Genomic DNA, 20,741 nt, shown 5'->3' on the forward strand with positions numbered 1-20,741 from the left:
GGCCAGGGCATGGTCCTTGTCAGCACAAGAGGTCCTGGAGCATGCAAGCAGCATCTTCACACTGTCACACCAACCTTGTGCTCCCAGCCAGGGATAACCCCCAGCTGCTTGGAGACAGGGAAATGGTGCCATAAAATGGCACTGACAGAAAGAGTAACGTGGGGAATGTAAATGATTCGTTGTTGTGTACAAAACACGAGACGTCCCTGGGTTCTGTCTGGGAAGTGTTTGAAAAGTTTACTCAGCCCTGCCTTGCAGGGCTGCCTACGGGATGCTGCATTTTTTAGATGACTCAAACAAGAAAAATGGAGAAGACTGATTTCACCAAAAAGTATTAGAGTTAGGGGGTGTTTATGGTGCCTTGTGTCGAACCATGAAAATGAGACCCCAAAGTGACCTTTGAAAATAGAAATACTTTTTTCTTCAGATTATTAAGCATAAGAAATCTGGACAGATCACTGTTTTACCTAAAGTATCTTCTTAGTTACAATATGCTGATAGTCTGAATAGTTTTGAGAGTTTATGCAATTATAAATTCATATCTTGCATATCACTGTGGGAGAAAACAGACAGGCATTTTTCCCAGACCCGCACAGGTAGATATTTAACTCCAGCATGCAACAGCTCTAAGATTTAGAAATACTAATTTACTTTTTAAACCACTGAACAAGAGCCCAGATTGCCATTTCTTTTATCATTAACCTCCAGCTCGCACTGAAAGTTTATTTTGACTAGTGTCAGGGTCTCTAAATGACAAGCTAATTAGAGGAGTGTGCCAGGCTATTCCTTGGCAAGACTGCAAGAAGTTGAGTTTGCAGCTGTCCAGAGAGAAATCTACAACCTGACACTTGAAATTTAGCTGCACTTACCCGAAAGACTGTCATTTCTTCCAGCAAGACTTCCTCTAATTCATGCCAAGTCTCCTTAGGGATTGAAACCACTTTAAGAACTGTTCCAATATCTTGAAAAGGGAAAAAACAAACAAACAAAAAAAAAAACAAAAACAAAACAAAAAAAAACCAAAAAAAAACCAAAAACAAAAACAAAAACAAACCAAAAAAACAAAAACACAACGGTTTTCAGGTGCTTAAGATGAATACTTCTGCTTTGTAGCAGCCAGAATTTATTGTAGTATATAATTATTTCACATATAAAGACTATGAAGCTACTTATCTCTCAGCACTCATTCAAAAGAACTGCTATTTAAAATAACCTCAGAAAACAATGAATTTCAGTAGGACATTTAAGTATTTGAATTAACAAAATGCCATAAAGAAAATGCATGCTATTATAGTTATTAAGGAATAGACAGCACTGAAATACTATTTAAGTGACAGTATAAAATGACAGATTCATGACTGGGGAAGGAAATGCTCTAAATTTACCCAGGTGTGTTTTATAGTCCATTTTGAATATGATGTTTTTCTTTCTTAAAATGCATGTGAAGATACTGCAGTATGGCTATAAAACCACCTGGACCAACGTCTTAGACAGATGAAGCTGTTAGGTCTCTTAAGTACCTGCGATCTTCTCTATGTCAAACAAAGTACATAAGATGTATAAGCCCCTTAAGGCATCTGTATTTCTCTGTGTGTAAGATGCTGGTTCTTCAATGAGTGGTGAAAAGCACACAATTTGTGCCTTTGGTTTAGAAATTGGCGTGTGCCAGCATTTTAGTATTATATCAAATTACATTTTTTGAGTTTTGCAACAAGCTTTAAAATGAACAAGGCCAGCACTTGAAATTCCAGAGCCACAGCCTTTGGTTTTGTGAACATGGTTGAGACTAAAAACCATCTCTGTTATTGAGCTTCTGCATCTGTAATTTATTTCTTTGTTTCTATGAACACAATTTCCAGGAAACAACAAAAACACAAAGAACCATTTCTAGGTTGGCACATATCACTGCAGACTCTCTGAAATGGAAACAATCTGTATGCAACTTTTCTTTTTAACCAGCCAAGTGTAGTGCCATGTAAATGTATCACAGGTAGAATAACTATGTCCCTAAGGACTCTTCATGTAGCACATCCTACAGCTTTAATGGTTTAGGAAAACACAAGGCATCTTAAGTGGCTAAAATTCTCAAATAACTATAAAGGTCGACATTCTTAAAACAAGAACTTAACCATCAATTACACAAAAGCATAAATATATACATTTTATAAGTATATATAGTTTGTGGGTGTTAGCTGAAATTTCTGAATAAAAATATGACAACTCTCTACTTCTATATCTAAAATATACATAAAACTGAGACAAAGAGATCACATGCATTAGAAATGTTTTTATAGGGCAACTAACTTAAAAGCTATTGATTCAATAAGAAAATTCTGGTACTTAACTTTGCATGATTTTGTATTTAAATATTCTAGAAAACCTGGAATATCCTGTAGAACTGAGATTTTTAATTTTTTCCATCTGCTTCCCTTTAAGCAGATGTTGGTTTCTAGATACATATTTTTTGAATTTTAGAGAGAAGAAAATTCTTTTCCCCTGGAATATGTACATCACTGATTTCTTTCATTAGCTACAAATTCATATATTCTTTTAAAAAACACAAACCAACAGTTATTTCTTAAAGCAACAACAAAGCAAAGAACATCTTTCTTTTTATTTAGGCTTCTACATGTACAAATTAAGCTAGTAAAATATACTAGGTAAGTGGGTTTCATTATGATTGGTTTTCATTATGATCACTGCTACTAATTGACTATATTTAAAACAAGAAATATTGAGAATGATTCAGAACAAATGCAATTTAAACTTTAAAATAATAAGAAGAAATTCCACATTTCTACTACAGAGTAAATCAGAATAACAGATAATCTAACAGTAGTTATATTTGTAATTTAATTGATGAGGTAATTTCCTTAATTATCCTGATAATATGATGACTGTGGTTTTGAGGAAAATACATTTTATGGATGAAGAACAGGGAACTCTGACATAATAAATATAGCAGTGTAGCAGTGTCACAACTCTATTCTGTGTTGGACTAGGACTGTCCTCAGTCACAATCCATGAAATGCCATATCCTAGAAATAACGGGAGATTTTTCATAGAACACACTGAGTGGGCATTGAGCAGACACAAGTTTCCCATAATGTTGTTTCAACAAAAGGTCAGACTTTTAAGCAGCTCCTGCAACAATTACAGTTGCCTGATCTCAAGAAAGCCTCTGAGGTCAAAGATACACTGAGTTAATCACTGTGGAGACACTGGTCAGGCCACAAGTACCAAAGTGGAGCTTTATCTCACTTCTACATCAAGTTTTACAGAGTAGTATTTCAAACAATTTCACACAAACAGAATCAGGCGTCTCCTTTAGGATCAATAGGCTCTGCTTAGTAAGATAAGATTACTGTTATTAATTTGCTTTACTGACAGAGGTACTTTATCTGTGCCAAAGGATGCCAAACATTGGACCATCAGGATATGCATGAAATCCTGTTTTTTTCTGATTACTTTCAAGCATGCTGATAGGATTTTACTTTCATTGTGAAACACACTGGTACAATCAGAGTGGGAAAGAAACTGCTCAGCTCAAGATTTCCCCCACAGGAACGGAAAATGTGACCACACTGGATGGCTATTAATTATGTTGTGTTCAATTATCATCAGTTATTCAACGAAAAGGAAAAAAAAGTATTTCTTCAACATACTGCAGTTCATCAGCACATGGGAATAATGTAGATTGCTCTAACAGCAATGGGAAAATACAGAGAAATATTATCTAATCTGATGGGACAGACCTGCACAGAAAAACCCAGTCATACCCCAGGGAGCATAATTCTGGCTTTGTCGTAGGTTCAGATCACCAAGTGGGAAAATGGACTGTGACTAGAGTCCCTAATCTGCTTCCCAGTTAGTTCTTTGCTTGGGAAGAAGTAATACATGCTGATTGTGTATCTGCTTCTGATTCCTCTGACTCTGAGCAGCTGGCTCAGTGCAGCTCTCTGGCAGAAGGCAGGCAGAGCCTCAGTAGTGCCTCTTTACCATTCCCCCCACATGGAAGACACCTTTTCCTGATTCTGAAAACCACAATAAGGACAGTGAGCTCAGAGGAACATGAAGCAGATTTTGTGCTCCAGCTCCAGGCATGGGTGTTGTAATGCTTGTTCTTGTCCCATGAGGGTATGACCTCCTGCTGGAAGAAGAATGGTTTCTAAGGGCAAAAGCAGTATTTCAAAAAATAATGACACTCTGCACTTAGAAAGATGGGATTTTAGTACTGAAATATATTTTGGCAAGTGCAAGTAATAATGTTTCAACACTTTTCTTATAGTTTGTGGGCAGGGCTATCACGAGCATTGGATGGAATCCTGAGCATTTACCACACACCTGAATATTAGTGGTTTAGGAAAACCCTAAACTCAGAGGTAAAAATTATCATTTAGGTTCTTTTAGAGGGAGATCTTGCTTGACTGATTTACATAAGAACTTCTAGACATAATAATGACTAAATAACCAGTATATGCAATGGTAACTATCTAGAAACTGGAGCTCAGTTTTAAGCAAATCTTCCTGCACTGCCTGAAACAGACAGTAACTTCTGTCTTACTTTCCATCTTACTCTAACAGAAGTCTTGAAGAAAGTACAGTGAATCTCTGGAAGAATTTTTGCTTTCCCTTGCAGAAACCAATGCATCTTTCTTAGCCCACAGGCCAAGTTTTGGAGAGTTAAAATGCCACCTCTTTTGCTCAAGAAATATACTTAAATAAGTTCCTTATGTTTGTTCAGCATCATACCATGTATGCCACTAATTTGTTTTTTGTGGGCCAAATCAGGTCATAGAGGACTTGTTGAAAGGCACCAAACACTGTTCATTGTGGATGACATTGAGGTCTCTAATGTGTGATGGAAAATATATGTTGTGTAAAATCATATGAAAATACTTTTCCATGTTTTATACAAGAACATGCTGTAGCAGTGGTATCTAATAACTCAGTTTACAGTTTTGAAGTGCTTTAACCCTTCCTGCAGAGCTGTGTTTTCTGCAATAAATGTTCTGACTTTTTATGCTTGCACTGTGTTTGGTACACAAAGCTTTACCAGCTCTCAGTTGACTCATAACACATTTCAGGCATCAACATGAAAGAGATCTTACATTTATTGCTTTGGAAATCTGACCCCAGGTTTAGAGTACCAGAACTGTATTTAAAGTATGTAAAAAGTTGGACTGTTATAAGACAGATACAGAGGTATTTTTTTGGTCCAATGCTGAAAAGAAGAAGTAGGGTTTGATTTGGTTTGGCTTCATGATGCCAATGTCTAATTACTAGTAATTATCTTCAGTAGAAGTTTAAAACACTTTTATTTAACATAACTGAAACATCAGCTAACTAATGTGAAACTTTCACAGATGAATAAACAGATCCATGAGATCCAATTGCTACTCAGCAGAGTTTTGAAACCACTGAATTTAAGAAAATGCATATCAGCTAATTTTTGGACACTCTTTCTCATTATTACCTTTCTGGAAAAAATGTCTTTTCTCAGTGCATATTTACACTTCTCCAAGATGGCCAAGTTGTATGATTCTGCAAATGCTTTGGAAAGGGTATCATCTTTCTATTTGAATATCAGCTCTTCTGAAAACACTCCATTTGTGCCAGATATCTTCATCTTAAGTAAAATGATGCACCCTTTTGGCTGAACGGCTGAGCATCTTAAGGCAATACTTGAAATACTTGAAAGGCACAAAAGACTTTTGCCATACCTGGATATTTGCCTCATTCATGTTAATACTTTTTAAGCTGCACTTCAAAATGGGTACCTCAAACCCCTCATTTTAATACTAAATTGTAATTAGTAAGGCAAGACATTTCTAATAAAAATCCCTAATAGCAGTAGCTGGAAAGAGGGTGGTTTGATCCTAATCCAGATGGCAAAATTCCTAAAGAATTAAGCTGTGCAGGCTATGGCCTGAACTTGCAACAGTGAATATTTGTAACAAAGACCTCTCCACATGCACAGTTTTGGGTCCTGCCCCAAATTTTCACAGGTTTACACTGTTCTTCAGTCAAAGTTCTGTCTTTCAGAGTACGAATTTTTATCTGCTCTAGATTTCCATCAATCCTGGAGGAGCATACAGTGCAGATTCAAGACCGCTCACCTGTGCCAATGAACATCACGTCATACTGGCCATCTTCTGCATCTACTCGATCTACCACGATCTGTGTGAACTGGTAATCCACGTCTGTTTTAATCATGATTGGGCGGTTGTTGATGGGGAACACTGGGTTGTACATGGCGGGATGACTCCTGGCAAATGTGATAACTTCATCAGGAAGGTCCTTAGTGGAATCAAAACCTCCAAATGTTTTACTGGGACACTAGGGAAAAAAAAGGGTAATGTTTTACATTTTATTATTTATCATCCCCATCTACAGCAATCTATAATTAAATATGCCAGGGAATCTAAGTGTTTTGTGACAGACAGCAAAAGTTAATTCTGTCACTCACAGTCTCTATGTTTTAATTTATTTTGGATTTAAACCAATATGGTTAACAGAATGGAAAAGATCCTCATACATCACTTTTCTTACTCCTTTTCAGTGCAAAAGGCTTTTAAGTCCAGTTGTGATTAGTATTAGTCTTTAATTGTCAGAAGGAAGAAATCCTGAAATATCTAATCATTCAATACAAGGCAAGCAATTCAGTATTTGGTTATGTATACAACACAAAATTAATTAATTATGCCATTGTGAGAAATTATAATCACTTCCAAAAAATGTAAAAGGTTTATTAAAACCTTATCAAAAATACAACAGAAGACTGAATAGAGAAAATATTATGACTCCAGGAGCAGAGGATCTTTCCCACCATGTGCTCATCCACACAAAGGATGTTCCACCTTTTAACCCTTTAGTCCCTCCCAAAGTTGTGTCCATCAACTCCATTTTTCACTGTCCAGTGGAGTTTTCTTCCTTAAACCTTGATTGGAGGTCAGATGTTGCCATAGTAATGAGCTGACCCTCCCAAATGTCCCAAACCCAGGCCACCCCATCATAACAATGCAAGGGTGCGTAAAACATAACTATAAGTATATAAAACTTCTCTTAACATTATATACATGATATTTGCTTTTTAATTGTGAGACTCAACCACCACATTATTCATCTACCACACCATCATCTTTGTTTCAAAGCATTGTCTTCAGAAGTTGACTGGAAGTCCTAATTGCTATGTGAGGAACCAAATCCTTAAATCCTAGGACAATGCCCTGTTCTACTGACTTTTCAAACCCCTGCTTGTCTCTGTGTCCTCCATGTAGTCCCAATAATGTGGATACCATTACACTAAATCAATTCTAGTGAGTCATGTCTTAAATGTACCTTTTTTCCTCCCCTCTGATTCTAAACAAGCCTTCTGTGAGTGTTACTCATCATAATGTCCATGTGAACTCTTAGGTGAGAGGATCTCATTAAGGAGCTGCAGTAACTCCTCACTGTCCTGCATAGCTGGTGCAGGAACAACTGATGTCCCATTGGGATGAATCTGGTCCCATGTTGTAAGACAGAAAAAAGTTACTTTTCCCCTGTATATACCCAGGGGAGGACCAGACAGTTTTGCCTCTCATCACAGGGCTCTACTTTTCACATTTAGCTTATGTTCTCTCACTGTAAGCAGAAACCAGAGGCTGGAAAGGAGAAGCAAGACCACGGTCTTGGTAGCCACGAAAGTATTCCTCCACTTTCAGCTACTACATTTCCCCATCAGGAGACTCAAGAACTGTGGCTGACCACCACCATTTGCCCTCATCTCTTCTATAGAATTGATAAGTATTTAATGAACAGTTACCTATAACATTAACATAAGCATTAGCAGTATATTAGTACTGTTGAATGGGTGAAGGAAACGAGACACAATGACACCAAGTCAAAGATACTTGTCAAAGATCTTGGGTATCCCAATTGCTGTTAAGATAACTCTTGAAGACATACAAAACACTGAATCCCAGCTGAAATTAATTATTTTGCAGTGTTTGACCTTCAAATATAAACAACTGTTGTTAAAATGCCCAAGATAATTTGCCCTTTATATCCAGGTATAAAATACCTTCCAATTAAATTAAAAACCAGCAGACAAGATCTTATTAAGCAAGAATCCAGACCTTGCAGGATGCTCAACAGAAGAAATCAATTGTCTTTGCTATCACCTTGATCCAAATTATTAATAATTCAACAGAAATGAAATTTAAAAATCAATGTCAAAAAGAGTAGTTGCTGCACTCAGCAAAGGGACACTTCCAGCATGGACATATAAAGTGTAAATTGTCCCTTGCTGGCATATTTGTTAGTAAGCAAATTCCTGCATTCTGTTTGTATGGAAGGGAAGAGAGGAGGGAAGAAGAATATTTGACTAAGGCATGTGGAGCAGAAAAAGCAGAAAGCAAATTAGCTATTTTATTTTTTCAAGATTTTTTTAAACTTTTTTCTTATCATTATATGTTCTTGCTCTTTTGTACAAAAAAATTATGAAGAGAAAAATAGATGGACTTTTCATGATTATTGGCCAAACTATTGTCTGTCTCAAAAATAGTGTTTCAAATGCTACACTTAAGTTTGGTTTACATCTCAATTAATATTATAACTACAGTTCAATACTAATTACTTGGATTAATTAGATAACAATTAATTAGGTAATAGCTCTAAAGTACTCTATGTATAAAAATCACTACACAAGAATTGTGTATTGTTAATTGTAGCTTGGCAAACACTGAAAAAATACTAAATGAATGTTCATTTCAATTTTAGGCAAATGAATTTCAGCTGTGTTTCAACTGCTTGAATACTTACTTCCTGGCTCATTTTCTAACAAAGGATTTTACTTGCAGCAATATGAAACAAGGTCCTGAGGGAAGTGGTCACAGCACCAAGAGTGCCAGAGCTCAGGAAGCATTTGGACGATGCTCTTAGGCACAGGGTATGACTCCTGGGGTTGTTCTGTTCAGAGCCAGGAGCTGGACTCAGTGACCCTTGTGGTTCCCTTGCAATTCAGGATATTCTATCATTCTATGGACCAAAATGTACTTTGCGCAGAAAATTCATACAACTAGAATTAGAGTCATAATTTTGTGTGTTTGATTAAGACTCTCAATTCGGACACCCCTATTACTCCTTAGATCCCCTGCTTTTCTGAGAATAAAAAAACTGCTGTAACCCTGTGTCTTTACATGTGAAGTTTAAAGTGCATTACCAGGACTAGGCCCAGTAAGGAATCCAACAGAACAAATCAGTATCTACATTTTGGTAGGAAGAAAAAGCTCTTTGGTCATAACTCTTGGTGCCATGAAGCAGAGAAAACTTGAGCTCTGTAGCTGAAATTACAGAAAGTCAGATAGGAATTCAGGATGGGCTACCTGATTTAAGATGAGGCATACACAAAAGTCCTCCCTCCTCTTTCAGGTACTTTAAAATTAAAAAAGGAAAAAAAAAAAAAAAAAAAGAAAGCATGAAAACCAAGTCCTATAGATCTTACACGAAAAATTCTGGCAATTGCTTTGTTGCATGTGAAGCTGATGTAGAATTTCTTACAAAGTTTTCTGGTTTTTAAAAAACCATTTACTTTCGTTTTGTTTTACTCATACTGGGCAAATCACCAGATGCTCAAGAAGTTTACTGGCACCTCACCTATTAAATTCCTGAGATAATTCAACACTGTTTAACTGCAGTGCAATCTGAAAATTAATTACTCTAATCTAAGACCAGGTTTTTTTCTCCCATCTCTTTCTGCATTTCTTGGAAAAGGAGTCCAAAGGTCTGACATCTGAGGAACTTCAAAAATCTTTTTCTTCTTTATTCTCAGCAGATCTTCAAATCATTGAAAACACACACAACTTCATTACTTTATAAACAAAAGGCTTCTTTCCAGCCAGAAATGCACCTCATTTTAAAATTCAGTTTTATCGTATATACAACAGAATGATTTTAGCAACTGTGAGGGCACTCCTCTTTTTTTCAAAGTGGCAGAACCCAGGATTAGAGTCCTGGCATTCTGCTAGGACAAACTGCAGGCCTCAGCCACTCTAACAACATTTACAGCGGATTGCCTCCTGCACTATATCTGTGGGGCTAAGCAGACCTGTAAAATTTGGGATTACATTTGATTTTAGGCAAGAAAACAGCTTATGGTGGAATCTGAACATCTTTGCACTTTGTAAATATTAATGAAAGCATTTTGCAATGAAATTGTAAAGGTAAACTCCATTCTGATAGGGTAGCCAGAAATGAAAGTATCTGTAACCTAACTGCATTTCCTTACTTTGACAAAGGCTCTGGTGTCTTAGTTCACTTCGCCACTTAAGGGCTGGGTTCTGGCCCTTGTTTTTCTGCTTATTCTGGGGAACTTGATCAAGTTAGTCTTTTCTCATATGCAACTCGGATCAAGACCCTCAGAGAAGTTGTGGAGTAACCCCCAGGCCAGAACTGTGGCCAGAACTGTGTCTCAGGACACAGAACTGCCAGTCTCAAGAGCAAGCATTTGAGTTGTGTATTTAGAATCTCAACAGAGCTGCATCTGATCTCCTCAGAGGAATGAATGCAACAGAGCCTGTGTACAGCAGTCAGTTCTTTATCTCAGTCTATTTCTGTAATAGAAGCATGCAACATTCTTATTTGTCCATAGTTCTACATGATATCTAGTATCTGGTTTTGTTCAGAAAGGTTAACTGAAACTGCAATCAAAAAGGAGTATAATGGAACAGAATAATGAACAGTAAATCTGTTAAACTGAAAAGGTGAAAATAGCTATATGAGGAATACCAAAAATATCTACTCATTCACTTTTTCTAGAGTTGTAACACAATAGAACTTCAAAAAAACCCCAACTCCCTGACATAACAGAATTAACTGTAATAATTGGAAAAAAAAGCTTCGCCATCAGATGAGAAATGAAAACCCTTTTATGCTGCAGATCTCATATTTTAACTCTGGAAAAAAATTAGAAATTCCTTTAGTCACAGTGAAGGAGTGAGGAGTGCTGAGGAATCCAGCTGTCAGGGAGCCACTGTTTTCTTTTACTTAGGAAGTAATTTTCATTAGCTGAGCATATATATCAGTTGAAAGATCAGATTTGAAAGGACAATTTCAAACATACCAGAGAGAAGTAGAAAGTATGATGAACTAAAGAAGCAAAGTTATTCCTGCTTTCTTTTGTGCCTTATATTTAAGAAGACTTTGAGAAGAATGTTGCAGACATATATATTATTTATACATATACATTTTTATGTATACATGTGTACATATATATGTAATTTTCTGCAATGACAGTTCTCAATATAAATGGGTCAAGCTGACTTATACAAGCTAAGGAGTGAGCCCAATGTACACAATTAATGCTTGTTTCATAAATGTCCCATCTTCTTAGACTACTGGAAATTTCAGAGGCAGTTAAATATTTCAAGAATGTGATATCAATTGAAATATGGATGTCTTATATGGATTGATATTTTAATAATTTATAAGTCAGAAACAGAGAATCAGGTAAAACCAGATATTTTTTAAAATTCCCAGTGGAAGTTAGAAACTATTGTAGTCATTCTATTATCTATTGCAGAAATATCTGTTTCACTGTCCTAGATTTAATGTTGACTGAAAGTTCCTTACAGTGACGCAAATTCTCTGTTTTCCATTCATTTTCAGTAAGAATGGCTCAGTCAGCCAATATTTGGAAAAAAAAAAACAAATTCCAAGGAAAGGATAATGCAATCTAATTTATGAAACACTTGACTTTCAGTAAAATTCTCCAGCCATTACCAAAACTTCTTTTGAAGTTGTTAATACGAATGCCAAAATTAAAATCCAAGTGAAGTTGTTACTGCAGCTTCATATGTTACAAGAAAATCAGTACATTCTGGACCTGGAGGAACTGTTAGTTTTCCCTTCTGCCACTCCATCCATTTTGTTATCTGTCTCAGTTTCTTTCCTGGATCTCAGCTCAAGGACCATGCAATGTGTGAAAATATTTTCCACAGTTTTCCCAGTTCAGATTTCCTAGGGTACTTACAGTTCCTGGCCGTGGGTATGGCACTCGCCCTTGGTAGGGAACCCACTGGTAGTTTGGGCCATCTCGGTGGGCGTAGGGACCAAGAAATACCCTCCTGACATCAGTCATGCTGTACATACACACAGCTGATCCCTTGAAGATATTACTGAAAATGAAGGGAGAAGAAATCAAATCAGTTTCTTTAAATTATCAGTCTATTTAATCAAGTGCTAGAGCTATGGGAATAGCAGCTTGATGCTTTCTAATTTATTGCATGTGATGATAATCAAACCTCTGACATGCTCTCAGAGTAATCCTCACTCACCTCCTGTGAAAGTTCAGCAAAACTGATATGATCTCCCAGACATTTTCTTTAGCAGATGGCTGCTATTTCACTGTTTAAAACATCTTGTCCCCAGAAGGCCAAAGCCCATATTTGAGTAAATTTCAGTAAGGCTTTCCCTAGAGAACTATTCAATTCTTTCCTACACTCCACATTTTTTTTTTTTTTTAGCAGTCTCTTCCGTCATTTGGGCACCACGAGTGCAAACTTCAGTGTTGTTTCTTACCATGACATTTTTTTACAGGAGACAGTAAGGACTTGTAAATCTTCCTCTTCTGTGCCTGGTATCACTAGAAACATTCTTTCTGTTTAGAAACTAAAACTTGTTTCTTTCACAGATAAATGTGGCAATACAACCAGTACTGCAAACCTTCCTCAGACCAAAGCTACAAGTATATTTTGTTCTCAGTCAAAGCACAATGTAACAAAAACATTCAAGTCACAGTTATATGTGATTCAATAACAGAACTTTTGAAAGATTATTAGACTTTCCAGATTTCAGCAGTATTTTTTATTAATATCTCCTTGACTAGCCAATTTCTCACTCCACAGATTTCCTATTTTACACTGCCCTCAAACAAGTTTATTTATGCTTGCATTAATTTTCCAAATCTGTGTGGAAAGGGCTACAAATGCTGATCCCTGCTATAAAAAGCCAATTCAATGGCAAGAACAGCCTGAGAAACTGATAGTCTTTGTGTTTGCTAGCTTCAGGGTGATGATGTACATTGCTCATAAGAAAGAAACCTAATTCATTACTTCTTACTGACATTGCCTTCTCAGTTCAAAGGTTAAGAAAATTTTGTGTTTTTTAAAAATACTTTTAACAAAGAGACCTCTCTAAAACAAGCAGCCACCCAAGTTTCCATGCAAGAAAATGATATGCTCTGTACCTGGAAGTTGTAAACACTCCATAGACTATTGGATTTTTAGGGTCTTTTGAGTTCATTAGGAACACATCCTCTGTAACGGTAACAAGAAAAAGAAAAGAAAATCAGGTTAAAATCATAGAGGTAATACCTGAAGACATTTCTATATTCCAGCCATTTCTGCTACTTACGTAGTTCATCAAAGTGTGTGTCAATGCCATTGGGTCCTGGCACAGAACAAATCAGACGTGCTTTGAGGAAAGTTGTCCATTTGTTAACAAGGCTTCTGTGTCCACCAAAGTCATTCTAATAGCAAAAGTGTTTTGCATTAATATTTAGCAACAGTGTTTGTTTGAAGTATCAACAGAGTACAGAGAAAACACAGCAAATAAGATGACATTTAGAGAAAACAACAGAGAAGAATTCATTCTCTGTGCACAAAAGCAATATTATGTTGCAAAGACACAAAATCTGAATTATTTTTATTTTACATTTATTGTGTCATATTTCATACTAGTCCATAATTTAAAAACAGAAACCCTCAAATCTCTCTATATAACTTTATACATATTCAACACTGGGAAAAAAGAAATTGGCAGAATATCTTGCTCCAAAGCTCCCAGTCTGCCATGTCCTGGAAAAGCTGAGGGTGTTTATTATGCTTAACTGGGTAGCAACAAAGTAGAAATGAAACTTGCAATGGAACAAAGTAGACAAAAATGCCAGAACAGTAGGGTCAGCTGTACATGTGCAAAATGTAGAAACAAAGGGTCCCAAGGATTTCATACTTGTGGAGTAATTGGTTTAAAAGTAGGAACCTCTGAATTCAAGGCTGTAAATTGAAGTTGTGCTTATAGATTAACAGAAAATTTTACTGTAAACACCACAGTTGCCAAAGCTACAACATTTTTTAATTTCATTAGCAGAAATGTTTTTGGAAGTCTTTCAGAAAACCATCTGGACATTTATCAGTGTGGACAAATGATTCATCTTGCAGTCACTAAGGGTCTTTGGAATGGCTGCCCATTTCTACAGCTAACCTTAAACAATTATTTTTCTGTGTCTTCCTTTGCCTCTGTTTTAAAGGTTTTCATTAATGTGGGAAGGGAAAGGTATTAACACTTAAAAAGTAAATTCTTCAAATGTTTTTGGCCTACCTGGACGTATCACATTTCCTTCAAAAGACTTTCTTTTGCACACATTTTCTAAGCCTCAGAAGATACCTATGACTTTTTAAACCAAACATCAGAGTTTTAAACCAAACATCAGTGTTCACAAACATCAGAGTTTGTGAAGATTGCCCCCAAAAGAAGAATTGAATGGTATTAATTTCTGTATGTCATCCCCTCACTATTTTTCTCTTGGGATGACCCCTGCTTTAGTACAATTCCAATGTTAATATTGAGTAATTCACAGGCGAGAAAACACAGTTTCTAAAATTGCTTGCAAGTGCATTCAGTATTACACCAAGAATTCATCATCTGACCTTGCAGATCTGCCCTATTCTGGCATGAGTGGCTTTTCCAGTGTGCTCTCCATCAATTGCATTTTCACGGAAGAAGAAGTAGATTTTGTCATCTTCTGGATTGTCGCTCTCTGGTATCAGGTGAGCACTGACAAATCTGGGATCTGAGAAGACAATGCCATTGTGTATGTTACTATTCCACAAACTGGATCATTTCTCTTCCTTACATAAATGAACTGTCATATTTCTTCCCAAAACCCCATCATTGCATCCCATGGCAAATATTAGGGACATCATCACCTGCTAATATGTGGCAGATATTTACATTCCTCCTATCTTTAATACGGAGAGGTGTTTGCTACAGGTATTTAATGAACAAATCTTAATTTTATTATTGGAGCAATTACATGTTTATGAAATCTCTTTACAAATGTTTGTATAACATTGCAGCATGGTTTCATAATTCTATGTATTTATTAATGACATTTTTCTTGTTCTTTGGATGTCTGGACTTCAGTTAGTCTTTCTATATAAGTCACAATTAAAATGAAAGAATTATGGAGACAAATGTAAAGCTCTCATTTTAGAAATTAAAAAAAAAAAATGCACCTAGAAAATTGTTAGTGCATTACTGTTAAAAAAAGTTAAGTTGAAAAACACATTTTGATTGATATGACTTCCACATGACACTCCAAATTCCCAAATTCTTGTCTTCTTTTCAGAAGAGAAATATACTCTAAAATTTTTACCCAAATTGTTGAAATACTTTTTCTTGCCATTTTTGTAAAGTATTATTTTTATATACATAAACTTTATTTCTTAATAAAAGAATGACAACTGTATTTGGTGGCAAAAAAGATACATCAACCAGCGAAAATACATACAATGTGGATGTACTGATGAGTTGCATAAAAAATACTGTAAAGAAGTTTTGCAAGAGAGAATTTTATATAATTCACATCAATAAATTCATACCAGTGGTGCATCTGGCTCATCACTGTGTTTTACAGAGATACTTCAGTTGGTATCTTTCACTATATTTGGAAAAAAGAAGGCATATCCAACAGATTCACCAATCTGTTTTATAACCATTCTACATCCTGCTGGGATAATTAACTGTAGAAGAACTATATTTAACTACTCAGAGTCCTGTTCTTATGTGAAACTGTAAGCTATTTTAGTGTCTGCATTAACATCTTTTCAGTGTATGTTGATTGGTATATAGTCATGGAAATAATGAACTTTGCTATGTTTTGCCAGTTTGCACTGGCTGGCCTGTGCAATCCATTGCCTTATTAAGGATGGCAGTGTTTTTAAGCAACATACTTTGACAGGTTATGCACACAGAAGTTTAGATGTTTCTATTATATGAATATATACAGCATGATTTTGTGTGTTTGTGTATTATCATGTACTCTGTGTGTATATATATGTATATATTCTCATGTACTTGTGTATGTAGGTGCATACATGTGTGTATATATATATAAAATACAAGAAGGATGACCCTGCTGGCTCAAACCAAAATTTACTTAGGTCAATACACAACTTCCAAGATTGTCCAGGAATAATTATTCAAGACAAGAAAGAATATGGTGATTACAAATAATAGTCTCCAAGAATAAAATCTCTTCCTTCAGTTTTCTTCAGTATAGCTGATTCCCTGAGCATTATTGCTACTGTGTCCTTAGTTAACTCTCAATAGACTTCCAATCCAGTTATCTGTCTAGTTTCTTCTGGAATCCATGCAAATTTCCAGAATTCAGCACATCCTTTTGGAATTTGTTCCTCACCTACACAATGTAATGAACTAAAATTTACTTCTAATTTTGTGTTTTGAACATTAATCTTAATAACTTCATTTGATTCCTCTCAATTCCTGTATTGGAAAAATGTTGAGTGATCAAGATGTGGATGAAGCACGCTCTTTAACAAGGAGCAACTCTCTTTGTTGAATTCTCTGTTGCTGATTTTCTTTTTTCTTTTTATTTTTCTATTATTTCCTAGCAGTTAATATGGATTTGACAGCTCCTAAACAGTAATCTGAAATTGTCATGGAATTTACCCAGAACCTCAGTCTTCATTGATGGTCTGTCCATAGCCCATTCTTTTATATGTGAAGATAGACATGTTTTCCTCATGGTTTTCCCCATGGTTTATCACTACATCATTCATCAAGAATAATTTAATTTGACATTTGATTGCTTAGCTACTCAGTTGCATTGAGAACCTTTTGTGATCCTTCACGGTCTTCTTTTGTCTCACTCTGTTGAATAACTTAGGTTCATGTGAAAAAAAAACCACCAACCTCTCATTCAACCTATTTTTCAGGTTATTTATGAGCGTGTTGAACAACACAGACCATACAACATATCTCTGTGAAACTATGTCTACCACCTATTGTCTCTTACAATAAACATTTTTAGATATCTGAGAACATGAAAAATCTGAGATCTTAAGCTCTCCACCCCAAACCCCAGTAATGCAAGCTATTAAATGTCCTTCCTTTCTTTCTAGCATGCATTTAATAGCCTTCAAGTTACACTGACACGAGACCCAAGATAAATAATATCTCCGCTATTTTTTATGTGATATACTAGCAAGCAACTTGAATCTCAAGAAACAAAGGTTACAGTTTGAAAATATCTGCACTGCAGTCTGGGGAAGGATCCATCAGAGAAAGCGAATACCCATTAGAAGACAATGTTCTTGGCTACTGGCTCTGGAGAACCTCTTTTCTGAATATCTTGTTTTTACATCCTTAAGGTCTTAATGACAAAGAGTAATAAAAACATTCAACCAAAACCTAAACACATTCCCAAATGGTTGAATGATTTGTTTCTAGCACAATGTGTTTTGTAAATCACAAGATATCAAGTTCTAAAATAAATCACTATATTATCAGGTGTCAAAAATCTAACTTTACATTGGCCTATGAAGACACTGTGGGGAGCTCCATTTTGAGTCAAAAGTATTGCTGATATAGCACTGGTTATATAAACTTGCCCTCGGTTAGCATATTATTATTCTTTTCTTTCCCTCTCATAATTTCGTAAGTGAACCAGAAATAGTAAGACAGTTTAGTATTAAAGCAGCACTGACACAACAATGATAGAAAAATAGTTCAATAAAATGAAAATATGTATTTTAAATGATTCTGTCAGAGTGATAGCAGAGAAGAGGGCTGTGAGCCAGGCAGATAAAACTAATGCCACAGCTAGAGCATATGTGAGTACGCTTTGCATACACTTTTACCAGTGCTCATCTGAGATGGATTCAGATTTTCAGTGAGTGATTAATAATCCTAACTACATCCCTGAAAATGAAGTAGTCACACAATGTCATATTAGAAACACATCCTTTGTACATCATGGAACAGATTTTCTTGAACACTTTTACTGAGCACACCTCAGATTGTTTTGCCATCTAGTTAAATCAATATGTTTTAGTCAATAAAAGAGTGGTTCTTCATGTTATGGGGCCCTTGCTCTTGTTACCTGGTGGTGCTTGGGGTTTTCCCCCTCTTCCATCTAACAGATTTATGTCTATGCAGTGAACCAAATAAATGAAGAGCAGGCTACATGTGTTCTGTTGGATATAGAAATAGATTAATTTCTGTTTAGAATGAATGTAATGGTTACAGAAACAACATCATGATACCATGTGTGGGAAGAGGAAGGGAAAAGTGCTTGATAATTTCATGGGTTATAAAGCTAAGAACAAGTGATCTGTAATATGTTCCTTATTGTTTCACTAGCACAGGAGCTGTTTGACTTGCCTGAGGCTTGATGCACACTTGCATTCAACCCCAGGGCTTCAGACCATGCTTACTACTGGCTGCTGAGGGTCTTGATGAATCAATCAGCCAGATGGCCGGCAGTCACGCAACACAGCCCTCTCCATGGACTGCACAGCACTTTTTTATTGCTCTTCTTTGAGGATTGGAAGGGAGATATCCACAGATGAGGGAATTAGGGACTTCTCCTTGACTCTCCTAATTGCTCACTCATGCAGCAGAAGAAAGAAAGTCATCCATGAATGTGTATGTTCAAGTATCAAGACTGCCCTTCCTTACCCTGCAAATTTAAACAGGTTTGGTATCAAGGGGTCCCCATGGGAAGTTTAAAATAATTCAGTCAAGGCTGACCTATTTCATACATTCAACACAACACAGCCACAAAAGAAATGCTGGAATGAACTTCAAGTAAGTTTTACTGAATGGGAAGTAGGACTTTGATCCAAACCCACCAGTAACAATTGTAAAAGTCAGTGCACTGCAGCTATTGAGGATAGACGGAATGACTTCAAATTTCTAAGTATGAATTATGGAGTATTCTGCAACCCTAAAACTGCCTCCAATCCATGGAGCCCTCAGAAATGCTGTAACAACAGTTCAACACTTTCTTGTTTGAAAGCAGTCTCCCATTGGTTAGAAGTCCAGAAAGCTTGTTTTGGGAAAATGGATTTAAGAAATAATTTGACAGCAAATATTTCGCAATGATTCATTGCCTTTAAAAAACACAGGCAGACAATGTGGAAGACTGCTTATAGAAAACAGCATACATCAAACAAACATTTTTGAAACGTGTTTTAGCATGATCAAAGGAGAAACAAAGCCCCAGCATAAACATGATCAAAATAAAATTACAGCTAAAAACACTTCTCTGATCTTGCAGCCAAAGTGAACAAGCTAAAAATAAAAACTTAGATTTTTATTTAAAACAATCAGCCTTTAAGAAGCAAATTATTAAAGCCCACACCTTTTTCAATCTCCTTTTTCCAGTTGTCTGTGGTGCTACTTCTTAGATTCCACATGACACCTTTGTACACCGCTTTGTGTGCCCTCCTGCAATTACCAGCTCTGCAGACATTTCACTGACAGCAGCCCACTAAACTGTCCTTTCTGAGAAATCTGGCTCTTTATGGAAACGACACCTTGGTCCAGCTGCCTTTATGATTTATTTGCCATTGTTTGCTTATTTAAGTAATGGAAACATGTTTTGCCTGTCTCAGCATTTCAGGTTGAGGAAAAGCGAAGGTAAATCGATCTGCACTGGTCCTTTAACAAATGTTACTCTTTAGCAACAATAACCACACAAACACACACACACACCCAAGAGCAGGAAACAATAAAAGTCAGAAATTGGCTTTCTAAGTGAATTGTCTTAGCATTTTAATGAAGATCTATAAACTTGAAGGCACAGAAATTACCTTTAGCTGTCACGATTGAGTAAGCTGAAGGAACAGAAGCTGGGGTCATCTCTTCATCACTTGACAAGAACCAAAGGGCAGTTCTCCTAGGAAATGCTTTGTAAAGAGTCTGAACTGGATGCCCCTATTATTGTATATTTATGGTCAAAATGACTAATTTATCAGTTCACAGGAAGAAAATTCTAGGAAACTAGGGAAATTTTATGCTCGGTAAAACTGCAATTGCTGTAATTTAATGAAAAGTACTGGAGGGTGACTGGGACCCTGAGGAGAGGAAGGCTAGAGAAGATGAAATTAAAATTTTAAGAACAACAAAAATAGACAGCTACTCAAGGCTTCATAACCATGTACAGCACCTGTCCGCTGAGACCCAGCACAGAGAGCCAAACACTGTCCTCACAAAATCTGGACTTGTTCTCACTGTGAGCCCTACTACCCACAGAGAGGAGACTTGCAGCTCCAGTCACAAATGTGCAGAGCAGAGCTTCTGCCTCAGCAAGGTCACCAGAGGACAAAGCTGTTAATATGTGGTGATGAGAGGGCTAAGATGGTTTGTGGTTTTACACACTTGAATGTAGTTTACAAAACACCAAAATTTTTAGTGGTGTTCTGTCAAAGTCCCTTCATTTAAATTCCTCAACTTTCACATTTCTCTTGCTGCTGTTGACTCAGGAAAATGCAGCAGAGCCCCCATGGATTCACTGCTTCTAGTGAAGTTCCTCAATAACATGGATGGCATCAGACCACACCCTCAAAGTGGGAATGCTGTGTGCACAAGGGATAACTTGTGGCTATTATGGAGCTAATATGAGGGTTTTGTGGTAACTTATTGTCAGATGCTAACATAGAAAGGACAGGCCA

At 36.4% G+C, this 20,741-nt stretch overlaps 1 protein-coding gene across 1 annotated transcript in view; it reads right to left on the minus strand.

The window, feature by feature from the left end:
- The window catches only part of SEMA3A (semaphorin 3A), a 166,058-nt gene that overhangs the window by 23,383 nt on the left and 121,934 nt on the right, over window positions 1–20,741 (minus strand). The window contains exons 7-12 of the mRNA XM_053977966.1: window positions 14,691–14,833; window positions 13,396–13,510; window positions 13,229–13,298; window positions 12,014–12,158; window positions 6,120–6,339; window positions 870–961 (exon numbers count right to left, since the gene is read on the minus strand). Coding sequence (XP_053833941.1) covers window positions 870–961; window positions 6,120–6,339; window positions 12,014–12,158; window positions 13,229–13,298; window positions 13,396–13,510; window positions 14,691–14,833 — 785 coding nt within the window. The remainder of the gene's footprint in view (window positions 1–869; window positions 962–6,119; window positions 6,340–12,013; window positions 12,159–13,228; window positions 13,299–13,395; window positions 13,511–14,690; window positions 14,834–20,741) is intronic.

This window comes from Vidua macroura, chromosome 5, assembly GCF_024509145.1.
Source record: "Vidua macroura isolate BioBank_ID:100142 chromosome 5, ASM2450914v1, whole genome shotgun sequence".
In the NCBI taxonomy this organism is placed as follows: domain Eukaryota; kingdom Metazoa; phylum Chordata; class Aves; order Passeriformes; family Viduidae; genus Vidua; species Vidua macroura.